This window comes from Opisthocomus hoazin, chromosome 27 (assembly GCF_030867145.1).
Source record: "Opisthocomus hoazin isolate bOpiHoa1 chromosome 27, bOpiHoa1.hap1, whole genome shotgun sequence".
Taxonomy (NCBI): Eukaryota; Metazoa; Chordata; class Aves; order Opisthocomiformes; family Opisthocomidae; genus Opisthocomus; species Opisthocomus hoazin.
This window is the reverse complement of record NC_134440.1, coordinates 5,855,970-5,879,977: the sequence shown is the minus strand read 5'-3', so window position 1 is coordinate 5,879,977 and position 24,008 is coordinate 5,855,970. Positions and strand designations below refer to the sequence as shown.

The window sequence follows — 24,008 nt, the reverse complement described above, 5'->3', positions numbered from 1 at the left end:
GAATTTCTCTCTTGTGAGCATTAGTGTGCCAACAGAAACTTGCCTTGTTGGCTGCCTAAATAAATAAATAAAAAGCAAAACACAAAAAAACAAACCACCCTTACATAAGAAAAATCAGCATGTTGAGCTTGTAAATAATCCTGCATTTCCCATTGCTGTATATGTAAAACTACCTGGGAATAGTGCCCTGACAGAATTTTTCCTTACCTAAATACAAATCATTGTTCAGCAGATTGCTGGGATGTTGCTCACTGATGCCGGTGTTCTCAGGTAGTGAGTAGCTTACGAGTACAACCTGCTGATGAAGAACTCGCACTGTAGTTCACCAAGATGAACTTTACCTTGTTGAGGCCCTCTAAGCTTAAAGACCACTTCTTAAAGCTGGGTACCGGTGTTTATTTATGGTGTCATTAAATAGTCTTGCTGATGGTCTTCAGACCATCCATATCTGTGTCAAGTCTGTAGTCTCCCAGTACTTGATAAAGATGGAGGAGGCAGTAAAAAATTTAGGGAAAAATTTGGAGTAGGAACATGTCTGAAAGGGCTTCAAGTTCCTCTGATCCTCCCTTAGGAAAGTCGCTTTGGCAGTCGTACAAACATGCCACGTGTGTCACTATTTCTGTTCATGCCTCCTTTACAGGCCTACACTGATGAATTAGTGGAGCTTCACAGGCGACTTATGGCACTACGAGAGCGCAATGTGCTACAGCAGGTAGAGATCATTTGTCAGCTTTCTGGCAAGCTCTTGTACTCTGGTTATCTTTGTGTCCAAGGGTCTCAGCCAGACCCCTGTGATGCTTGACCTTTCATTTGCCTCTCCTTCATGAGAGGGTCTGGTTCACTTTGAAAGCAAAGATAGATAGAAAAAAAAAATCCGATGTGCATGCAATGTTTTTGTTGGAAAAGATACAGAAGGGTGGTTTGGGCACCTTTCCTCTGCCATCCTGGTAGCAGTCCCAAAGCTGGGCTCTCTCGGTCCAATTTAAAAGGAAAGAAATGTGCCCGTGTCCCTTTCTGGACTGAGCTAGTCAGGCATGCAGGAGGAGCTGGTTTGCTTTTTGGGCAGAGGATTCCCTTCGTGTTGCGAGACATTCTCATCTCTGAGGCTATTCCGAAGGGATGAGAGAAGGACTGGATGGGTTGCTCTGTGTCTGCTGGCCTTTCTGCTGTACTTAATCTTTATGGGCTCTCTGTACACATCCTTGCTTGTCTCCTTTCTGTACAGATTGTAAATCTCATTGAGGAAACCGGGCATTTTAACGTTACCAACACAACCTTTGACTTTGACCTCTTCTCCTTGGATGAGACAACCGTCCGTAAGCTGCAGAGCTACCTGGAAGCAGTAGCAACATGACGCTTGGCCTTAGAAGCAGGCTGCTTTTGAAACCAGAAATCCCGTTTATTGGTACCAGGAAATGAACCCATGGAACTAGGCCTTCTTACTCTCTTGATTCACCCGAAGCACTGCCTTAGAGAACAGCCATGCTCTATGAATGCACAGCCAGCTGCACTTTCTTGTAGGCTTCAAACAAGCGCCCATATTGCTGAGTCTGTCCTCCCTAGCTTCATAAGTACGCTTGGGCACAGGTCCTGAGTAGAGCAAAAGATGTGCTGCACTTAGCTGCACAGTGTGACCATTTTGGTTTTACTTCAAGAAACTGTGTTTTAAGAGCACATTTTCAGGCATCTCTGAGATCTGAAGAAGTCTGGACGATGTTTTCTTCACCAAATCTAGGGACCAGCCTGCCTGCAGAGAGCTCCAGCGAGTCCCGTTTCCTCCAGCTCTGCGAAGAAGCGTTCGTGCTGTGTAAGCAAGATTGGCTTTTACAAAGCTAGCCGAGAGACTGATGGCAGAGGAGGCTTCCCGGGGGTCCTGCTGGTCCGCTGCAGAGGAAAGCGGACAGGTTCCAGTTTCGATCACTTGCAAGTTAGTTCTGCCGCGGCTCGGTACAGAGCACTGCTGTAGCTTGGCTCCCGGTTCCTGCAGGGCGTCGTTCCACACGCAGGACCTCCAGCTGCCTGCAGAGACGGTTGGTGCTCTTGGAAGAGGCCTCTCGAATCTACTGTCTGCCGCTGGGGTTTTGAGATGTCTTGTTTGTTGATCTGAGCTCCTAAACAAAGTCTCACTCCTTTCAGTCTGCTTTAACTGTAATAGGACTACAAAACTGTAAGCTGTATATTTTATATATATATATTATATATATGTATGTACTGTATGTATAAGAAGGGCCTAGTTGGGTCTTAAGATCTTAAGGGTGTGTTTTTCTCTTCTGTTTTTTAATGGCTATGGCAGGGGAAGGGCGCTTAATAAGATTTGACTTGCTTGTTCAAATGCCTCTTGTGGACAATTTTTAGTGTATGGAAGCTGAACAGCAATCTTCAAAGCATTTTGTGCTCTGGGAGGGACTCGCCTGTCGTCTTCTCATTTGTCAGTGTTGAATAACTTTGCCAAAATAAGTGATTGGTTTTGTTCTATGTTCTCAAAGAGGAATCTCCTACAGTGGCCCCTATAGTAGTGGCTGTACTTTGGGAAAACCAAAACAAGGGAGAATTTTATCTTGGGACACACCTGGAAAACGCTGATGTGAAAACCCAGTGAAGTCAGGTTTGTTTCCTCCTCCCTCTCCCGCCCCGCTGCCTGCTCAGGAGACAGCAGGAAACAGTAAACACTAATCCAGAATCTTTGATATATTTCTAGTTAAACTAGTATTGACTTCCAAGGCTAGTCTAGGCGGGTGTGAGGAAAGTCCTGTAGCTTTCATCAAAACTGTAGTACACTCCTGTTCCCTAAATTCAGTATTTTTTTGAAGAATTGCTCCGTTTTTCCAGTCAGTGTGTAAGCTTTTGCCAAATGTTAAGGGGGCTGCAGGCAGCGAGGAGGAGAGCAGCGGTCCAGAGGAGCCCTCTGCTCCCACATCTGTGAACGCCCCGCGAGGGAGCCGGGGGGTTGCAGCACTCCAGGGTTTGCTGTCCCCTCTCCATTACGAAATTGCAGTCCCTTGTTTTGGGTTACCCCTTTCTTTATCATGGAAATGTTGCAACTAATCAACTGAAGTGGCAATATGATGATAAGCTTGTTTGAGTTGGGTCATGTTGACCCGATTCCCATTAATTTTGTCTGTCCCATCTTTCATGTGTCTCGTGTGTGTGTGTGTGTGTATATATATATATATATATATAAAAAAAACCCATCAAGCTCATGCCAGGTGCAAACCCTGTCACGACAGTGATCTCAGCTGTTTTCTTTCTTGATGGACAATGCCAAGCCTGGATAGAAACCCTGTGCGCAAATGTACACCGAGAAGGTGGAGGACAGCGGGAAGAGGAGGAGCTGCGGTTCTGTCGTGGCTGGCAGTGGGTGCGCCGCGGCGGAGGACGGCGGGCGCAGTCCACGAGTGTCGCAGATCCGCCCGTGTGCTGTGCTGGGTGTGGTGGGTACGTGCGAGCTGCTCGTGGTCTCTGTTGGGTCTGTGGCGTGGAGGAGGCAATCCCTGTGCGGTCGCTGCGGCCCCAAACTCGGCTCCCTGGGCGTGCGGAGCAGCCCCTGGCACACAGTGCCTCCTGCCCGCTGCCCCCAGTGCAGGGTGGGCTTGGTGGCCTTGTCCTGTCCCCGAAGCAATAGGAGCAGCAGCAGTAGCCAGCGTGAGATCTCCCAAGGTCTTCGCCTCCTCTCTCCACCCGGGTAACTTACTCCCACAGGCGTTGCACCCGTGTCGCCCATCCTGGGACCATCAGTAGCCTGCAGAGTTACCCCGCGAGGGACCGGAGCTGCCGCCTCCCTGCCGCCCCCTTCTCGTGTTAAGATCCGAGTGGTCACGCTGCCGCCGGCCAGTCCGAGGACACGCGTGGGAGGGTGTTCCTGAACGCGGCTGGAGGCGCCCGGGGCTCCCGCCCGCGGCTGCAGCATCGTCCTGTCCTGGAACCGACTTCATTCGTGAAGTCTGATGAGCGTTGATAGGAATTTTGTTTGGTTTTTCTAAGAAGTATTTTACACATGGATTTTTTTAGACTGTTTATAATCTCCTTGAAAACCTGAAATAGGATTGTTCCCCCAGCAATAGTTCTTTTCCATTGTGTGCACATGCTGATTTGTTACTAAAAGGTTTCTTGCAAGTACTTAGTTGTTCTACAGAGTTGTTGTTTTTTGGGGTATGTGGTAGCGTCGGGGACCACAGGAGGAATGAGTCTGCAAAGAACGGATGGTCAGGTTTGGGCCTCGCCGTGTGTCCCCTTCTAGTTGCATATGAACGAGTTCCCTGTGTAGACTCTCTAGGCTGGCTGAATGCTGTTCTGAACATGCCGTGTACAGGTTTTTGTGGGTAAAGTGTTTGTTCTTGTGTCACTCTTGAGAGCATGGATGGATTATTGTGCTATAGGAAGGAGGTGGCAGTGCTGCTGCCGGCATTGCTTCAGGTCTTCGAGGATGTGTAGTAGCTTGCATTGTTTAAAAAAGGAAAAGAAAAAAAAAAAGATATCCAAAATTGACTTCTAGCCATAATGGTTTTTCCAAGGAAAATGGACAGAATTCTGTTACTTTTCAGTGTCCTTCATCTTGGTGCTGAAGGCACGGACAAGTGCTGACCAGTCTGAAGGCTGTCAGAGTTGCTTTGAACCGAGTCGTGGTGGAGGTGAGATCAGGACACAGCTTTTCCTTTGTCCTTGGCCTCTGTATGAAGGGCAAGAGAGGGGTCAGGAGCACGTTCCTGCTGTCTTGGTCTGCGTACGTATTAAGCCTTGAGGCTTTGATTACTGACATTTACTGTTTAAAAAAAGAGAAAAAAAAAAAAAGGAGAGAGGATAGTAGGGCTGGCTGGATCCCGAAGCACCGGCTGAGGAATATCGGACACGGAGGTGACGAGACGGGCTGTGCTGTGGGCAGGCTGAATACATGGAAGTGCAATGATTTTGCCACCAGTTCTTCTGTCGTGCGTGCGGTGGTAGCGTCAGAACTAGCAAAGCAATTGATGCAACAATCCAGAAGCAGTTTTTGTCAGATCTTGAACGTATTTGATGGTGAGAGAGGTTGAAACTTCCCTTGTGGAGCTTGCCCTGTCCCCCTCTCTGCGAGCAGAGACCAGAGTCGCCCTCATTCTGCAAATTTCAGCCGTCACCGTGGCGAAGGCACGGGAGCACGGCAGGGTGCTCGGACGCAGCTTCGCTCGGTGCTGCGGACGGCCGTCACGCACCTTGTGCGAGTGTTGCTTCTAGAACGATGCAGAGCGATTGGTATCGCTTTCCTGGGGGCATCAAATAGCCATCAAAAACTGACAAGATGAGTTTGCACTCCTAGAGAAAAAAATGTAAGTACTTCAACTTCTAGATAATTTTTAATTGTATTTCTGCCTAGAGCCGAGGTATTAAATACCTTGTCACTTGAGGATTTTAAAAGTTGTGTTGGGAAATGAATTCTTCACTCGGCTGTAAGAAATTCAGCTGGCCCAAGACTAACTTCGAGATTTAAAAAAAAAAAAAAGAAAAAAAAAAAGTCATGTTTGTAATACGTTACAGGATTGTTTGTCCTGAATTTTAAACTTTTTGTTAAATTTGTGGAACTATGGAGGAATTTTCTAGAAAAAGTGAAATAAAGTAAGATGGAAAAGTAAAACTTCAGGTGTTCGTTGTGTTGCTTCTGACTGGACAGCAGTGAGGCTTTCCTGAGGGCCCTGGGCTGAGACCATTTTCCCTCTGCCTGGCAGAAGGCAGTAACACAGCGCTGCGCTGCAGCTCTGCCGGCCCCTGCCTGCGCCTGGAGGAGGGAAAGCAAAGCCAAGTGGCGTTAAGCTCAGTCTGCCGTGGGGGTAGGCCGAGGGCCCTTACTACCTCGGAGCTTGAAGCCGGTTGCTTCACTGCCGTTGGTGCTGCAGCGTCGTGTCTGGGCGCCTGAGGTCTGTGCAGCCCGAGGGAGCTGCCAGAGCTCTGCCTGGGGCGGGTGCAGGCGCTCCCTCGCTGCTTCCCAGGGCTTTGAGGACACCCCCTGCTCCCATACCCTGGCCAGAACGGTCTCCCACAGCAACGCAAGCTCTGGGGCAGGTGCTAAGGTTAGGGGTGAGAGCCTGACTCCCCTTCCGTGTGCTGCAGTGTTGTGTGCACTGGCCCAGGCTGCCCAGGGAGGCTGTGGAGTCTCCTTCTCTGGAGATATTCCAGCCCTGCCTGGCCGCGGTGCTGTGCAGCCTGCTCTGGGTGACCCTGCTTGGGCAGGGGGTTGGGCTGGGTGACCCACAGAGGGCCCTTCCAGCTCCTTCCATTCTGTGATTCTGTGATCTCTGCCTTGATAACAATCACGGAGGCTGCAGCTTGCCCTGCAGCAAGGCAAAGGAACCTGCTGCTGCTCCCCCCTGCTGCACTGGACCCTGACCCCACGCAGAGGTGGGCGTTATCTTGCAGAAATGACTGAAGTGTTAGGAGACACAAAACCAGCAGAGTTTGTTTATTAGGCATTCCTCTGAGCACTGGGGATGCTTCACACCCCCACAGCTGAGCGCACAAATGCTTGCAGGAGACCAGCAGCGGTTACAATCGTGCATTCACCCTCCCCCCCGGGCTGTAGGCATACAGGCAGGTGGCATTACAGACACAACGTTTCAGGTTTATAACTCCCCCAGCTGCAGGTACGGCTGTGCCCACCCCAGCCAGGTCTCGGTACTTCATGGTGCTGTGGGTACAGAGCCGCTCCGAGCTGCAGCCCTTTGCACTATGCAGTGGGGCAGAGGCTTCCCCACCAGGCACCTGGCAGCTCCCGGTGCTCCTCCTTTGGCCACAGCAGGCAGTGCCCCAAACCAGGGAGTAAAGCTGCTCCACTTTTGTTCAAGTAATGATTTACACTTTGAAATAAGCCATTTTACAAGCAAAATCCTTCACCTGCTGTTAGGATGAACGGTCCCCCCTGGCCCAGGCAGGGCCATTCAGAAGCCTTCGGGAGCTGCTGGTACTGGGTGCTTCCTACAGTGCTGGAGGCTGCTGTCCCCTACATCCCACAGTCAGTGGATCCAGCGTAAAGGGCCTCACGGGTGCTGGAAGGGTTGATTGCAGACCTCGCAGAGATCCGGCCTTCGAACAGCGGGGTTCCCAGCACCGGCTCCTCTCCACGAGCGCAGGCACAAACCCACCCCTCGGGAGTTCCACCCGGTGCCAGACATCCTGGACAGCATTTCTACAACTACCACCAGGTTGCACACGGATTTGTACACAGCCTTAGGAACAGGCCCTTTGTGGAAACCCCTTCTGCGCCCACAGGCCCTGGATGTGATGTCAGCTTCACAGTTTATGGCTCCGTTATAACTCTGAAGGTAAAACACTCAAAATATTGCACAGACAAACCCAGCAAAGGTGAGGTTCCCCACGCACCGGGCCGGTGCGTGCAGTCGCGTAGCATTCGTCAGCTTTGACAGGAGACAGTTTGTGGGTAAAGAGAAGTCGGATGTCACCAGCACACAGCTAGGCACGCAGCAGCAGGGGAGGGAAGTGCACCGCTATAAAGAGAACTCTGCCCTTCTCCCTCAGCAGGAAAATTGCAGTTCCTGATTGTTTTACATTGAGCTCAGGAAAAGAAAACTTTGGTTGATACGTAACATGTAATATGGATTTAAGGTAAACATTGCATTGCCCTTATAAAAACGGAACAACAGAAAATACAAAGCAGGGATATTCAGGAATATCTCAGCATCAGAACACAGACACAGGAAAACACGGCACGACCACGCTCACCACACTGCAGTACGAGGGCCAAGAAACGCACAGTTCAGTGATGCAGAAGGGCTGCGAGATGACCAAGCCCCCTTTATTTCAGCGGTGCCCAGGGAACCCTTCCCAGGCCAACAGAGGGGAAGCGTCCTCCAGGCTCGCTTCAGTCCACAGCACGAAGCCTCGGCGCTACGGCCGCAGAGCAGTCTCTGTTGTGGTGGGGGTATCCACATCCGCATAAAACTGAGCGATTTGGTCTTTATACTTCTGTGCCACCACTGGTCTCTTCAGCTTCATCGTTGGGCCTGCGGAAAAAGCACAGCAGAAGGTTTGAATGGTGCTGGTACCGCTGCGAGACACGAAGCGGTGCTGGAGTGGAGGAAGCCTGGAGGAAGACTGGGTTCTGCGAGGCAGGAGTGGGAATTCATCCCACCCTCCCCAAAATGGTGTGGAAAAGCCACAGTGAGGCAGGGCCAGGGGTAGCTCTGGGTGTTGGGGTCCTGGCTGCGTTGTCTGTTCAACATCTGAGGAGGGGGCAACCCCACCTGCCCCACCCACCACTCACCAAGCTCGCCACCAAACAGAGAGAAGTCCTTCTCCAGCAGGACCCACTTCTGGACTTTCTGAGCGTTGGAGACGGCTCCCTCGTTGACTGCTGAAATTCCCTTCTGGATGGCCGCGTAGATAGCCTTGTCCTTGCTGCTGATGATTTCGGAGACTTTCGTAGCCTTGCTGCCCAGTTTTTGACAGTATTCCACAGCTTCTGGAGTCAGATCATCTCCGGGCTCGCCAGTTTCTACATCTACATTGCACTGCAAGACGGGTCGGAACAGGTAACCTCACACCGCTGAACACTCGATTCCCTTCCCACAGCCAGGGAAGCCGCCCCATCTCCTTCCCCACCCCAGCACCAATCGTCCCGTTAATCGACCACCGCGCTTTTCACACACGTGATGGAAACCACTGCTTCAAATGAAAACTGCGTGAGGCAGAGTGCAGATGAAACCCTGTCAGATCTCTGCAAGCCCGACAGCCGTGTCCACACCACGGAGCGAGCCGGGGACAGAGCTCCTCTCCCAGGTTCCTGCTGTGCTGCCCCAAGCTGAGCCCTTTTTTCCTGACCTTTTTTCTGGGCCGCAGCTTTACCTCCCCGCATCCCGCAGCAGCACAACAGCCTGTTGGAAGGGAACACACGCAGCACCGAAGACACACACAGCACCACCACCTCCGGGGCCTGGCCCAGTGCCTCTTGCACAAGGGCGAGGCAGTTGGCAGCGAGTCTGGCTAACGAGCAATTACCACTGTCCTGACAACCCAGCAGCCTGCAGGGTCTCTGGCCAGGAGTCAGGGCAGGCCACCACAGCCGTGTCACTCTGCAGTTTAACGCCAGCGTCTCGGAAGAAAATCACTGACAGCTCATTGCTGTCCAGACTGCTCTGGGAGATACTAAAAATGGGTAAGAAAAGCAGGAGGGTTTCTTTTTTCAGTCTCACTTTTAGGTTGTTTACTTCTGTTTCTTTCTGCCCTGTGTGGTACAGAGAGGGAGAGCTGCCCTGAGCAGCAGAACCACCCCACCAGCTGATCAAGTGGCAAGGCTCATTTTTCTGTACAGTTTCAACTGCTGCTTGCAACTCAGCTACAATAAGTCTTACTCCACGATGCCTCCTGTCTCTAAAGGCACTGTAAGAATGTGTGACAATTAACTTCCTCACTGGAACCAAACGCACTGAGCAACAAAGGTGGATTCCCACCCTGTTTTCCCTTACCTTCAGCGTTAGAAGCATAGCAAGGAATTTGGCTTTGTCTCCAACCAACATTGCATTGCTGATGATGGGAACAGCATCTTTCACAGCATCCTCGATTGGAACGGGAGGAATGTTCTCGCCTCCCGCAGTGATGATGAGCTCTGGAAAACAGTCAAATCTGGATTAATGCGTAGAGCTTTTCTCTGAAACAACCCGATAGCTGCTTTGTGTCTACCGATCAACCAGCGAGTCTGTCCCCAACACCCAGAGCAGGCAGCGAACCAGGAGTCCGGTCCGGCGCTGAGCGATGGGACCGAGGTGTGCACGCAGACAGCGCTGCAGAATCAGCTTTGCTGCTCCGGAGATATTTGCAGTTTGGGAACAGGGGGTGCAGCGTACAGCACCTCGCTACCCTGCCACGGTCACCTTGGACTCCAAGGCATGTGAGCTGGCACCCAAGCTGTTCAAACTGAAGTGAAAAAATTTGCTGAGGCAAAGCAGAGTTTTTGAAGTTACACAGCGCGACGCAGAGCAGAGGAGAGACGGCCTTTCTTGGCCATCTTATTTCTTAAAGCAGCCCTTTGGCATGGCCATTTATCTCTTTTTGATGATTGAAGTCTTGCATGAAATTAGATTTGTTTGGGGTTGGCCAAAATACTGTCCCAAGAACTGCGCTGCTGCAAGCCACTTGCACACTAGTGTTCAGCTGTTGTTTTCTCTTAGAGATTAACTAGCAAAGCTGGCTGAAACTGGAGGGAGCTGGCCGTACACACAGCCGGACCTCAACAGGTCTGGCACTGTGAAACAAGCCAGCAAAGCATTAACTGCTGCTTCTGAAATCAGAGGATTTCTTCCTTGCTCTGCAAACAGACTGGTTTCAGAGGTCATCCCTCTCCTCCCGTCACACACCACGTCCCCTGCTCAGTGGCAGGCCACGCTGCAGCCACGTTCATATTAAAAACTTCAGGAGAAGGATTTCAATATTCTGTGCAAGCCACAGCGACATAACGAGCAGAGTCTGAACACATCGTATCATAGCACTGTGCAACCTCAAGACAAAGTCAGGGGATGCGTTACCCTTAATCCTGCCAGTGATGTAGAGGAATCCGTCTTTATCGTGCTTGCCAAGGTCCCCTGAGTGCAGCCAGCCATCTTCATCAATTGCCTCTTTGGTTTTCTCCTCCATGTTCAAGTAGCCCATGAAGATGTGCCGCCCCGAGAAGCAGATCTCCCCGTTGCCGTCTCCGTCGGGGTTATGAATCAGTGTCCGGCAGCCCGTGATTTCCTTCCCACAGCTTAAAGAGAACACAAACACAAACCCATGGCATCTTTCCCCTCCTAACTTCTGCTTCTGAGCAGCAGAGCGAGATCATAGCAGTACCCTCTCAAACTCAAGTGTCTGAACAAAGCCAGGCAGCTTTTTATTACAACTGCTTCAGCAAGGAGCTTATGAAATCAAAAGGCATCTGCTTATGTAAGGGCAACTACAGAAAAAGTTGTTCTTGCAGGCAGACCAGTGCTCACCCACCCGGTGTTTCCCACCCATTGTTCTCAAACACCTGAGCCTTGAGTTAGAAGACTTACGTCCTTGGCAGCAAGCTCTTCCTGATGGTGGTGTTTACTCTGCAGACTGAACAAGCCACTCAGAGCAACAGCAGAGTCGTACTGCATTTACTAATTTCATGTTAAAGGGAGCTGCAGGCTAGAATTACTAATTCTTCCTTCTTCCCATGAATCCTTTGCTTCCCCCTTGGTTCCTACAGAATCCAAGGTAAATTTAAGTAACACGGCTCTTGCCGTGGCAGATCTCTTCATCTGCAAGATGTGGCCAAAGGAACTGGCACTCTGGTGACTTTTTACTGGCAGTAAAACTCTGGGGATGAGCTGCAGCAGGCGAGATGGATGGGCCAGATGCAGGAGAAAGCTTAAAGCAGCTCTTCCTGCCAGCCAGCAGTGCTCTACTCACAGAACGGTGTTTACCTGGTAAGCTTGAACGCGTGAGGTAGGGAGATGGTGTGAGGCCCAGAGCTCTCACTCATGCCGTACAGCTCAAACACGGGAATGTTCAGGCTTAGAAAAAATTCCAGCGTCTCTCTGGTAATGGGAGCAGCCCCCGTGTAGCACTTTGTGCACCGGTCCAGCCCAATGGCCTTTCGCACTTTCTTGTACACCAAGTGCCTGGCTAAGCGGAAGTTCAGCGGGACTTCTGAATAGCTGTAGGAGAAAAATGGTTGCAAGGTCTCAGTCACCAAGTAGAACATCAACCCCTTTCCCCTTTCATCTTCCTCCTATTTTAGTTTATTCAGAAAAAAAATAAAATTACTCCCCCCTCAGCCTTTGCTGCTCACCCTCAAATCCAACCACGACATTTGGCTTTTACTGTCCGTAAGTCTGGCCCGTTACAGGATATAATTCCTGATCTGACAGCAAAGTTCTCCTCATATTTGTAGCATCCCTTAAGTGTAGTCCATAATTACCCATTCATCCGCTTCAGGTTTGCCTGCAGCCCGACTCCCTTGGCCCACAATGCCACTTTTCTTCTGAGTGCTGACGATTTTGCGCCTATGGATTTCATTTTTTCTTCTATTTTTTCCCAGACGCGAGGAACTCCCAAAAAAGCAGTTGGCCTCACTTCCCGCAGGGTGTCTACCAAGGTGCCCTGGGCAAAGCAGAATTTAATACAGCTTTCAGAAACGCTTCACTGCAGACTTGAGGCCAGCACTGCTCACTAGCCGAGGCTTAGGACTCGGCCATCAGTCCTGAGGAATTGCTGATTTTCAGCCGCAGTGCCACCAAGAGAAAGGAACCCCAGGAGCATTCAGATGCCACATTGGCTTTGAGAGGGCAGCAAGGGTCGCTGCTTCCAGTGCCAACGCTGACGCACCGCCAAGGGGAGAATAGTTCTCAGGACACAGATCACCACAGGTGATGGCATTTTGCAATGTTGACAGAGCAAATACAAAGCCGTTGCTCAACCAAGCTGTCGGGGCAGAGAACTGGTGTCAGGTGAGACACCAAGAAGCTCCCAGTTGTGAAGCACTTGGTCAGCTCGTCCTCGCTTGCAATACAGAGTCAAAAGGCAAAGGTCAGAGCGGCCATACTCATCAAACCAACAGACCCTTACACCGGAGCAGCCGGTCACTACGCAAATACACCAAGCTATCTTATGATTCTGAAAGCGAAGTCAGCCACGTTGGTTTTAAAGCGCCCACCCCAGCTACAAGCAGGTGGATGGGTGTAGGATTTTTATTCTCTTATGGTTTTACCTTTAACGCATCTGGTTGAGCAAAGAAAACTTGCACACCGAATGTCATTGCCGACCAAATATCCGACATCTGTGCAGCAATGTGACTGAGGGGCAGATAGCTGACCACCAGTTCCTGCTTTTCTTTGGCGTCTGTCAGCATTATGAAATGGCCGGCCACCGATGCTGTCCACGTCAGCTGCAACAAGAACCCACGTCAGTATTAAGCGACAGCTCTTCTGAGCAGGCACAACACAGAGCACGCAGCTCACAAAACAAGTCTCCAACGTCCTGCGATCTTAACATCAGGCACGTTTTTCAGCTGATCTCTACCCTCCCTCAGCATCCACCTAAGGTCACAGAGTTTAGACAAAAGGATGCTTACGTTGTCGTGACTGAGCATTACTCCCTTTGGCTGTCCAGTTGTCCCTGAGGTGTAGATCAGCGTACAGCATTGGTTAGGCTTCTGCGACGCAATGATTTCACGGAGCTGAGCATCTGGAACATCTTTGCCAAGGTCGATGAACTCACTCCACTGTACACAGAAGAGAAGAGCTCAATCACAGGCTATCATTCACACGTGAAATTAAACCCTTTGCTACACAAGAAGAGAATGAACTGTTTCCTACGTCCAAACCTCTGGCAGAATCTGGAAGAGGCTGTAAATAAGCACTGTCAGCCCCACAGTGTTTTCTGGCTGCCACGAGAGGCGTGGCAAGAGGCAAAAGACGCGTCCACCCTGAGGAAGCTTGCTAGCTCTGTAGCAACCCTGCTATTCACTGGGAGGGCCGAGCTGGAGTCCCCGAGGCTGCCTGGTCAGTATGCCAGCACCCTCCCTTCCAACACGGATTATCGAGGTTTGAACAACAGCAGACATCACTGCTTCAGCGAGGTAAGCAGTCCCTCGCTAAAACCAACACAGGCTCACACGACGGCAGTCCCGTGGAAGGTGGTGGCTGCTGGCAAGCCAGCAGCTGAACACAGCCCGTATTTACGAGCCATTAAGATGCCCAGTACTTACAGAGTACAGATTTGGTCTCTTCTCTTTTAGCTCTTCCCCATACTGGACAATAGCTTTCAGGTGAGGTAGTTCATGCTGAATCTGTGTTAAGAAGGGAGATTTGTGAGAAGGAGCAAATCTTACTTGTCCCTTTTAAGCCTAAGTAACCCACCACTTGAAATGCCACTGCTACTTGGTATTTTAAGCAAAGCTAAGAGAATCTCATCCGTATTATTGGAAGAGAACGGGGGAGCCTCAGTAGAGACAGTAATCATTTGGACTGGGATGTTGCCAGACAATACAGAGGATGCTCAATTGTTTGTGTTGGCCTCTCATATTTTAAGCTCAAGGCTTTGCTAAGCTGTGGAACCACCACTTCACCTCTCGTGAGATTTAGCACTAGTGACAACTCATCCGGCTTGAACAGGGAGCACACCAAGGAGGCTCGATCAGTTCAGCCTTGTTTCAGATCCAGCATTTCCCCTCCGGTACTCCCCTCCCACATCTGTCAGTAGGATGCTGTAGCCCCCAGCCATTTAAAAAGTGTATTTACTTCTAAGATTTTCTGCAGCTGCTTATGGTTTTCCACAACCACAACGTTAGCACTACAGTTCTCTGCTACATAATGACAGGCCTCAGGAGAGTTTGTAGTGTAGATACCAACAGCAAATCCGCTACAAAAGAAAAGGAAGAAAAATAAAAGCAAAACATCAAATTAGAGGATAAGCATAGTTGCTGGCAAAAATTCAGACCAGTTCAAACTTCAGAGGAGAAAACTTTAGGAAAAATATGCCATAAAACAACAACAAGAAGTGGAGGGCTTAATTCTGAGATCAAAGGCTCTGCTGTAGGGCAGGTGAAATGTCAGAGTGGTGTAAGGGACCAAAACGCCTCCGGTGGAAGGCAGCTATCAAAATCCAGTGCTGTGATTCTCTGGCCTTTCCCATCATATTTTTAATCACAGTGTAAGTAAGCATACTTTTGGATTAGCCTACTGTTCCTCTTATTTTGAGAGAAACACCTGGCTAAAAAATTAATTTTTGTCTCATTAATTCATAATGAAGTAAAGAGAGAGTTTAGGTTCTACCTATTGTCACGAAAATCTAACATAAGCAGTTCGGTTTGTTCTGCTGTGTTTTTTTAATGAAAAACCACTTCTCACATGAATACCCAAATTACTATCTGAATGTGAAAGCAAAATGCATGTCAAGAGACGACACTCGTTCTTACCCTGCAAAGATTGCTCCAATGTCAGCAATAAACCACTCTGCAGAATTAAATCCCAAGATGCACACTCCATGGAAACGCTCTAGTCCCAGCTGTAAACAAGAGATGAGATTACAGCAATCTTGTTTTCCCTTTGAAGGATGCTTAGAGTTAATTCACAGATCTCTGCTGCAAGCACAATGCCAAGGGAAAAGTTCATGCTATTATATACGGTAATTCACATCGAAAAACTTCCCAAGACCTAATGTGGAACCAGTTACGTTTCACATCAGACACTGCCCCACTTTATCAGTAGGCAGGAAAAAAAGGATTTGCTCAGGTCTGCACTCAGTAGGACTGGCTCCCTGACGCTAACAGTATTATAAAACTGCAATCCAGGTAGTTATCAGTTCCCTTTGGGCTGGGAATGAGAAGGCAAAAGGTTAAGTTAGACAACATCTACCGAGACATTTAGTACAGGGTAGGTATGTCAGATATCAATAACGACAAGTGCAGCAAGCTCCAGTGACAGTCAGAGGCACTTTGCCATGAAATTCCAGTTGTTGAAGACCCAGTCTAAGTCTCCTTCAGCCATTCCCTGGTTTTGTCCCAGAATGGAAGTATGTGGACTGAAAGATCCCACCATAGGAGTAAAACCAGAGGGGTTGGAACTTCAAGAAGTAAGACTTGATAATGATAACAGTAAGTACATGTAATGTTGGTTTCTTTCTCTGAGTGTCTTAACTCAGTACAGGCAAAAGGCTCAGCCGCTTTGGACGTTAAAATCTGTTTCATAAGCATCCCTTTAAGGTGTTTTTCTTCACAAAGATTAAAATATACATGCCTCATGCGGGGTGTTGTCCACATTTGCCATATACCTCAAACACCTCGCTTTAAACATTTCCTCCAGTACTTTTTTTTAGTTGAACGTGGAAGCAACTTGCAAGAAATTAGAACAAAAACACTGCGGTAGTTACCAAGCTGCTCATGGCATGTTCAGGTGTTTCGCTGCCACTTTAAGACTCACCTACACTCACAGCATTTGCAGGTTTCAGATATAGGTGACTACAGCTATTTCCACAGTTAAACTGACTGAGTGTGAACGAGGAGAATGCGACAAAAGCTTACCTGCAGGAAGCTTTTTGCTGCTTTCCAGCACTCATCATAGTACATGTTATACGTTAGTTTTATCCACTGGCCACCCTTCTTGGATGCAAGGGCATAATAATCACCGTATTTACTAACAGCTTCCAGGAACAGCTCATGAATGGTCTTTGGTGCCACACTGCCTATGCCCTGTTCATCCATCCTCAGTCTGACTTCTCCATCTCGTCGTGTTGTCCACACACTGGAGGCAGGAGGTGAAGAGGCTGGTTCAAAAGAAAAGCGTTCAGCGTCTTATATTTAGAAATTACTTGCTGCCACAACAGAAATACAAATACCAGTATCAAACATGCGAAAGCAAATGCTAATATACCTCCTCCTGCACCCCTTTTTTGACCTTTTATTCTTGGCAAGTTTGCCATACGACTCCCAGTATTTCAGACCAGGACTAATAGATGAAGCCACTAGAGCCCTTTCAAAATTTTGTTAAATCATTTCCCATTTACATCCCCCTGCTTGGCTGCCCTAAAGCTCTTGTACTGGTAAGGTGGCAGCTTCCTGCAACAATCATACACGCTGCGGGGTTTTTTGAGTTTTGTTTTTTAAGGAGGACCGAAAGCAGTACACTACCACCTGGTAGATAAGCACGCGGCAGTGACACTACCTATTGTACTCCTTCAAGCACACCTATGCTTCGAAGTCTAAGTTCAAAAGGCCTCTGGACAGACCATCCTGCAATTTGAGCTGCTTCTTCTTCCACTGTTATGGTTTGATAAATTCCTCTCTCATTTCAATAACAATGTTATGCACACCACAGTGCCTAAAAACTCTTTCCACTTACCTTTGAAACCAAGTGTGTCTCTCTGACATCCCTGTGTCTTCGTATCTTCAACCCTCTCAATGCTGTGGACCTCAGCAGTTCTGCAAGGCAAAAGCAATTAGTCCTGGACAGGCTGAAGAACGCCTTAGGCATCCTCACTCCATCACTTAATTCTATTAGTCCTTGGATGTCAGAGTGGTTCCTGATGTTCTGCAAGTGACTTTATTAATTTTACTAGCCTGCACGGCTATGGCAACCAAACAGGTTCCCTCTCAGAGACTGTGCGAGCTTTGTCTGCACTGCTTTTAAACACACCCATGTTGTCCTAATCGTAGCTAGTGTTTCAGATAAGCTGCAGAAGAATCCATAAACACATTGTCCAGAAAACAGTGATAATTTAATACCAGAGGTCCGCTCTAGCTGCCCGAAACGAAGCGTCTCCAGCAGTGAGGAGGAAGGGGGCAGGCAGGGGCACACGGATCTGGTGCTTATCTCCTGTCTGCAATATGAGTCCAAGCAAGGGGAAGCCCCAGCGGCCGCTCTCCCAGGCAGCACAGCAATCGCCCTGACCGGCCTCCCTGCAGGGAAACCCTCCAGGATCTCCTACCGAAAGCCAGGCCAGCTGAAGAGCAGGAAACTGATTTATCAGGAAATCTTATTCTTAGGTATTCCTAATAAAGCTAGTGCATGGGGCTCCCACCAGATGTTTGTGAAGAAATGGCAACAGGCGCATCCCCCCGTGTGCTTCAGCCATGCTCCTCACCAGGACCTCGTCCTGCGGTGCCAGCTGAACGTTGCCCCTTTTACGTTCAACCTCGCAAGATCTGGCAAAAAGCCACCTCCCAGCGTGTGCAACACTGTTCTTCCTCCATCCCTTCCCAAGAGAGACTTTCTCACAGTCATTAAGTGATGAGGATAAGCAATAATCAAGTCGCATGTTCCCCTTCAGACCACAAGTTGGAAGCCAGACCCTGTGAGATCTGGTATTCGAGTCCCGGTGCTCCGCTCCCTAGGACATCCCACCCTCCAACCTAGAGGCAGACGATGCTTGTTCCCCTACCCTGGGCAATACCCTGCTTGGACCATCGGCATAGCGCGAAGGTCCAAGTTTTAGTCGACCCAAGATTATATGCCAGAGAACCAAAGTTTCCACCTTGCCTTGCCAAACAGCGCTCCCAGGGCCCTTCACTCCCGGCCATGATGGTGTTTGTTTCCTTACGCCAGTGCTTGGTGTTTACTCTTCCCCATGGCAGTGCTTGGTGTAAGGTTTCTCTCCAGCACTAGCTCCCAGGTCTTCTACAAGGGCTGCAGGGCCCTGACATCACAATGGCCCCAGCCGCTCTGCAGGGGCAGCTTTGAAAGGAAAAAAGAACCCCCAGAATATCTGCCTGTCATGATCGGACCGCCCCTGCACACAGGCAGGAGCTCCTCCGGCCCCATCAGACCCCTCAGCCAGGGGTCCCACCCAGCCCTGCTCTTTCTTCCCTTTCTACTAGGCCAAAGAGAGGACAAACAGCACAAGGCACTGTGGGAATTCAGTGTAAGGGGTAAATTGCTTCCCTCTGTTTTACTGTTTCTCTGAATTTCTAGGGGACAGTCAACTATTATTGCTTTGGGCATACGATAAGGTTTAAGGCACAGAGCAGATTTATCAACATGGCTCCTCCCATGTACTGCCCAAAAGCAGAACTGCTTCTCTTAATCTGCAAACTAGAAACCAGAGGGAAGTATATAAAATTTTTTTTTTTTCTTTATTTCCCCCAAAGGGATTACAGGTTGTTCCCTACTACGCATTTCCTTCTCATTATTGAGAGCATTTTTCAGCACAAATTAATCCTCGGTTGCAACAGTTCCGCACCATTTCTCCACCAGCTTTTATGATCAAAGCATGCAAATTACCCAGCACTAAGAGCAAAAAAGCCCCAGCTTTTTCCCTTACAGTGAATGAAGTCATCTTTTTCTCCCCCTTACTACATGTAATTCAAACGCAGCCTGAAAAAAAAGCTGGTAAAGAGGTTTTTTTGGAAGCCTGTCAGCTATATCCCATGACCCTGTGGCGAGATACAGACCCTTCACTACTAATCTGCTCTTTAGGAAGAGGCTGCTTAGATTTCAGACTAACAGGAGTTTAGTAAAAATCAGCATAGGTACTGCACACTGATCATCCCCTTCAGAGGCACGCCTCTCTGGTTACAGCACAGCAACACTTTGCAAACCATGTGGTACTTGCTAGGTATTCTAAGCAGGTGATGAGTGCCCTCCCAATTACACAGGTTAACAATTAGGCCAAGTTCCTCTATAAGACATGATCTTTCTGACTATGCAGAATATGCTACCTTTCCCAAGCTTTAAGTTTATATTAAATACACACTGCTTCAAGCTCTGTACTCCATGTGGTAGCTATGTACAACAAATTTAATTCTGGTCCTCTTCTTCTGAGAGGGCAAAATTGTAGATTCAGCTTTTGGATTTTGGAAGTAGTAACAAATGTCTGACACTTCTTCCAAAAACCTCTTACTTAATCCAAGTAAACGTGACAGAATACAAACCATATCCTATGTATACGAGTCACCACAGAGAAAATAAAATCTTAAATTGGACAAACCTAGTTGAAGAGTCGAGCAGTACATCATCCAGCGAGACCTCACCGTTCCCCTGAGGAGCCGAATTAAAATAAGCCGTGGGGACTGGTTCCGCAAGCGCCATACGTGCATCTGACTCACACAGCATTGTCCCTGTAAAAACAGGTTTTAAAAATTAAAATACAATCAACCGCTACAGTGAAATTGGCTTCCATTGATGTAGCCATCTGACCGAGGCGGTCCCAAAGCAGGCATGACTCGAGCGGCTCTATTTGCCTGAAATACGGTAAATTCTACCAGCGGACGCAGAGCGCTCCGCATCGCACTGAGTTCATTCCAAAAACCTGATCGGCAGTAGACGACAGATCCGTTCCCACACCCAAAACAAGCGTGACAATCACAGCTTTGAAAGAGCACCGCGAGCCTGACAATTGAAATTTTACCCTCCCTTTGCCCCAAACGTTCCCCCTCGGCTTTCAGCCCCCCCCAGCCCAGTCACCGCAGGGTTCCAGGTCCAGCCTTACAACGCATCGCCTCCGCCTTTGTGCAGCCTCTCCTCCCGCAGCCGCTCCGGACCAGCGCCGACGTGTAATATCCTTTATTTTTAAACTAGCGCCCAGGAGGCAGATCTGGAGCATCTTATGTCATGTGCTGCCTGCCTCGCAATTGGAAGCGGCTTGTCACCCCACACTGCCGCCTCTTAAGGAAGCCCTGGCCCCGCGCCTGCCCCCCCAGCCTTGGGCACCACGGGGCTTTGGGGTCCCCCACAGGGGACACAGCCCTGCAACACCCCGGGGATTTAACCTGTTCCCGTAAAAATCGGCGCTTCTGCAGCCGTTGTGTTTTCGGCGGCTCCTACACCGCTTTCAGTACTTTGTCCTTGGGGGATTTCATCATCTAAACAAAGTGTTTGCTAACGCTGAAACCAACGCTGGTTTTAAGGTTTACATCCGTCAAAAGCCTTTGATGCTTTTGACTTGCCAGGGTGCGCTTTAATCGTTTCAAGGAATGTCTAACTGATTGGAGATGAGTCTCATTGCCCCTGATCTGTTTAAAGAGTGGATGTTAGCATCCTGTTTTGTACCAGACGCAGTTTAAAGCTGGCAACGTGACGAGCGCGCTTGTCTGAACAGGACAGACAGACAGGGGCAAAAGGAAAGAGCCCTTTGATCGAACGACTCCGCGACAGCCGAGCTGCAGCCTCCTGCCTCTGACGGGTGGGGAAAGCCGCGGCCAGCTGCAATTCGCAGCAGGCAGACCTGCCTCCAGCCCAGCAAAGCACATCCATCACCCCTTCCGCTTCCTCCTCCTCCTCCGCGCAAGGACACGTTGCTGCTCACGCCACGCTCTGCTACAGCCGACAATTCACAGCGCAAAATAGTTCAGTTCATGAGGGGCGTCTCCAAAAATCCCATCTCTGCAGCTCCGAGATAACTGGCAGATGTCACCCATTGCCCCATTCTAGGCAAAACCAGTGGTTTATTGTTTTTTTGGTGGGGTTTTTTTTGGGTTTTCTTTTTTTTTTTTTTTTTAATGACACAGCTGTGAGAAAAGGGATGTCACCTGTACAGAGCAGCACAGTGCAAGCAGCAGCCACCCGGACGTGCGGAACCTGGGTTTAGTCCCCTCCTCAGCCTGGAGAAACTCAGACCCACGTCTGGAAGAGCATGCCGGCTACCAGGCTGCGCGGGGCCTGCCGGAGGTGCCACCACCACCTCTCTTGCTCAAGCAGATACCTCGGTGCAAGGCAAGGAGGAACATAACATAGAAGCTGTCACTGGGCTCGACCCCCTTTTGCACTACTGTACCCACCTTCCCTCCCAGCACCCCACAACAGGGAGTTCAAGGCTCCCCCGTGCCGCTGAAGGGAGCTTTTCTCTCTGTGCTAATTCTAGCCTTTCTCTTGCCATCTGCTCTTTAATGCAGCAAGAAAGTTTCAAGAGAAAGAAAAGGGTGGAGGTGCCCTCATGCCAGCTATGTCGCAGCACAGCCGGGCAAGCTCTTGGGTGGCGGAGGTTGGTTGGAAACACGTCGGGCAAAGAAAAGCAGAAGTCTCGCCTCCCAGACGGGCGTTTCGGCTGGTGGGCTGCGGGTTTGTGCCTCGCCCCCAGTTGTTCGAGAGGAAAAAGTGCCTCATGGTAGAGACCGTAACTGCATTCTGCCCTCGCTGCTCCATGCACGTGCTCTTCAGCGAGACCCCCTGACCACAGGGTCTCCTGCTGATGGGCACCTGGTGCCCAAGCGTGGGTACCCCAGGTATGGCACAAAGACCAAGGACACGGGGCTGCACACACCAGCACATCCCTGTCCCCAGCACACGCAGCGGGATGGGCTCTGCCAGGGGAATCTGGGTGCTAACGCCAGACAGCCCTCAACGCCTGGAGAGCAGCAACAGAACTTCTGGAGCGCCCAGGGACGCTTACGCCATGAAACAGCAGCGCGCGAGCAGAAAGCTGAAGCGCAGCCTGGTTGTGCAAGTTTCCGTGTGAACGCGGGCCATAGGAATCCCCAGTCAGTCATGCATTTTATACAACAAATTGAGGTCAGAAACAAATCTTTGTTGATATATATATATATAGTCTCACTGGCTCTGCTCAGCACTGCAGTGAGCCTGCTCCTCCTCTAGCCCTCAGCTACGAGCACGGCTGTGGCACACGGCACACTGGAAAACACGCGCACTCACCAGCACCAGGCTGACACTCCCAGGAGCTTACTGGGGTGAATGGGATCACAAATGCTCCTCTCCGGCCCCGCGCCGCTGCCAGAGGAGGTACCAGACTGCGATGCACATGCAGGACACGCACCCAAACAAACACCTGCTGAGAGAAACCTCCCCTTCAACTAAGCCTGTGTGACAGCTTCATTTAAATACAAAGGGAACTTCTGCTTCGAGGCAGCACGGTGTCCTAGAAACGGGAGTTGGTGAACGACTTCACTGAAACCGCTGCGGAGCTTCGCTGACAAAACAGAGCAGCAGCCTCACTACGTGCAAACTCGTGACAGTCAGTGGGGCAGGAGTGGAAGTCCCGTTTATAACCGGCTCTGGACACGCCTCTACTTAAAACACACACAGGGCTTCAAAAAAACATCAGATCAAATCCAAACTAGTGCACATGTTTGTGAGTCAGCTTGGCGTTCTCCAGCGCGGCCCACCTTGCTTCCCGCTGCTGGTTTCTTCTCCTTTTTCTGGTGAAGACCCCATGTTCGACCCAGCCCAGCTATCACCATGCTGATCAGCTTCAGGAGATCGCCTCGCTGCCTTTCCACATTTCCACCAAAACTGAAACTTGGCCTTTTTGTTCCTTTGTTTTCTTTAAAGATTTACTGAGTGAGGAAACAGAAGCTGAGCAACCCACTCTTCCTCTATTAGATAAATTCCATTTTTAAAACAGCAGTGACGAAAGCTTCCCAAGCACTAAAGGTTTCCTCCCGGGCAGCGCCACTGACCACGGGCCGTGCTGGGAAACCACCTGACGGCCGCTGACGCTGGAGAGAACATGAGGAAACAACCCCAACCCCTGCCTGGACACCGCCACGCCAAGGACCTCCGACAGCTGCCACGGCCACAGGCAGACGCCTGAGCCCGGCACCGTCAGAGCTGAGCTGGGGCTGAACGGAGCTGTCAGTGGGACCCTGAGCAGGGCTGGAGGCAGCGGCACGCACAGGCCGTGGTTGGGGTCACTGGCCAGCTCCGGGTTTCATGCCGACGGCTGCTCCAGGCCAGCACGGGGCTCTGGGTGAATCCCCCCATGACGTGAGGCACCACGAGGGCGGTTTGGGCTCCTCCAGCCTCAGCTGCCAGAAGGTTCCTCACCTTCGCTTCACCAACGCTGGCAGCGGGGAACCCCCTCACAGGGCAGGGAGCGCAGGGACACCTCCTCAGCCACTCGTCACCCGTGGGCCTGCCGTCTCCCACACCACGCCGGGTTCTCCTCTCCATGGCATCACCCCTGAGGGCTCCGGTCCCATCACCGTGAGCGGGGCAGGATGGGTGGCAGGCGCCCACGGGGCCGGGCCTCCCCCACCCCCACCCCACAGCCTCCCGTGGGGACAGGCCGGCCCCACGCGCTGGGGGGGTTATTTACCCCAAACCGCTGTTTATGTCGGCTCCGTGGGCCAACGCCACCCCACTGGTGGACGGGCTGCCAGGAGAAGCCGGCCCGGCTCGCAGGGAAAGAGCAAACCGCCCCCCCCCCCCGGCGGGGCAGCCTCCCACGCGGGACGTGGCCGCCCCCCAGGCCCCTCTCCCCTATCACTGCGGGGGGGGGAGGGGGCCTGTCACGGCACGCGTGGGGGCCGGCGGGTTTCCCGCGCTGCGTCGCCTTGTGCCGTCAGAGGCAGAAACCGCCCCCCCCCCCGCCGCCACGCGCAGCCGACCGCGAGGGGAAGGCGGGACTTCACGCGTGCGCCGCCCCCGCGCGCCGTTACCTCAGGAGCCGGCGGGCGCGCGGCGACCCCCACACGGCGCGACAGCAGCTGCCGCGCGCCGCCACGCCGGCGGCCCTTTAGAGCGCTCGCGGCCGGAGGGGCGGGGCCTCCCCTTCGCCCCGCCTCCGTCCCTCGCTCGAAAGACCCGCGCGGCCGCGCCATTGGGCGAGGCAGTGTCGGAAGGCGGCGAGGTCCCGCC

The 24,008-nt window shown here is 50.9% G+C and overlaps 2 protein-coding genes across 3 annotated transcripts in view; one reads left to right on the top strand and one right to left on the bottom strand.

Annotated features, from left to right (window-relative positions):
- Window positions 1-5,605, top strand: part of MLLT1 (MLLT1 super elongation complex subunit) — a 32,138-nt gene extending 26,533 nt beyond the window's left edge. The window contains exons 11-12 of the mRNA XM_075444027.1: window positions 641-712; window positions 1,226-5,605. Coding sequence (XP_075300142.1) covers window positions 641-712; window positions 1,226-1,354 — 201 coding nt within the window. The 3' untranslated portion in view covers window positions 1,355-5,605. The remainder of the gene's footprint in view (window positions 1-640; window positions 713-1,225) is intronic.
- Window positions 5,606-6,398: 793 nt separating this feature from the next.
- On the bottom strand, window positions 6,399-23,897 carry ACSBG2 (acyl-CoA synthetase bubblegum family member 2). 2 transcript variants are annotated; one of them, XM_075444018.1, is made up of 15 exons: window positions 23,810-23,897; window positions 19,405-19,534; window positions 16,821-16,900; window positions 16,004-16,245; window positions 14,900-14,988; window positions 14,223-14,343; window positions 13,691-13,771; window positions 13,055-13,204; window positions 12,692-12,868; window positions 11,903-12,084; window positions 11,406-11,639; window positions 10,503-10,720; window positions 9,447-9,586; window positions 8,246-8,492; window positions 6,399-7,985 (listed from the first exon to the last, which is right to left on the bottom strand). In XM_075444018.1, the coding sequence occupies exons 2-15, from the start codon at window positions 19,527-19,529 to the stop codon at window positions 7,870-7,872; spliced, it is 2,202 nt and encodes a 733-aa protein (XP_075300133.1). In that variant the 5' UTR covers window positions 19,530-19,534; window positions 23,810-23,897; the 3' UTR covers window positions 6,399-7,869. The 2 variants fall into 2 exon arrangements, with proteins under 2 accessions (XP_075300133.1, XP_009930524.1); XM_009932222.2 differs by lacking the exon at window positions 23,810-23,897 and adding an exon at window positions 19,906-19,972.
- Window positions 23,898-24,008: the final 111 nt, after the last annotated feature.

Bases quoted from the DNA above. Each gene is read 5' to 3' on its own strand.
- ACSBG2 (XM_009932222.2), bottom strand. The intron at 16,246-16,820 runs GTAAGTGGAAAG...CTTTTGAACCAG, and splicing joins AGACACACTTGGTTTCAAAG to CCTCTTCACCTCCTGCCTCC. The intron at 13,205-13,690 runs GTAAGTACTGGG...TTCTGTGTACAG, and splicing joins AGAGACCAAATCTGTACTCT to TGGAGTGAGTTCATCGACCT.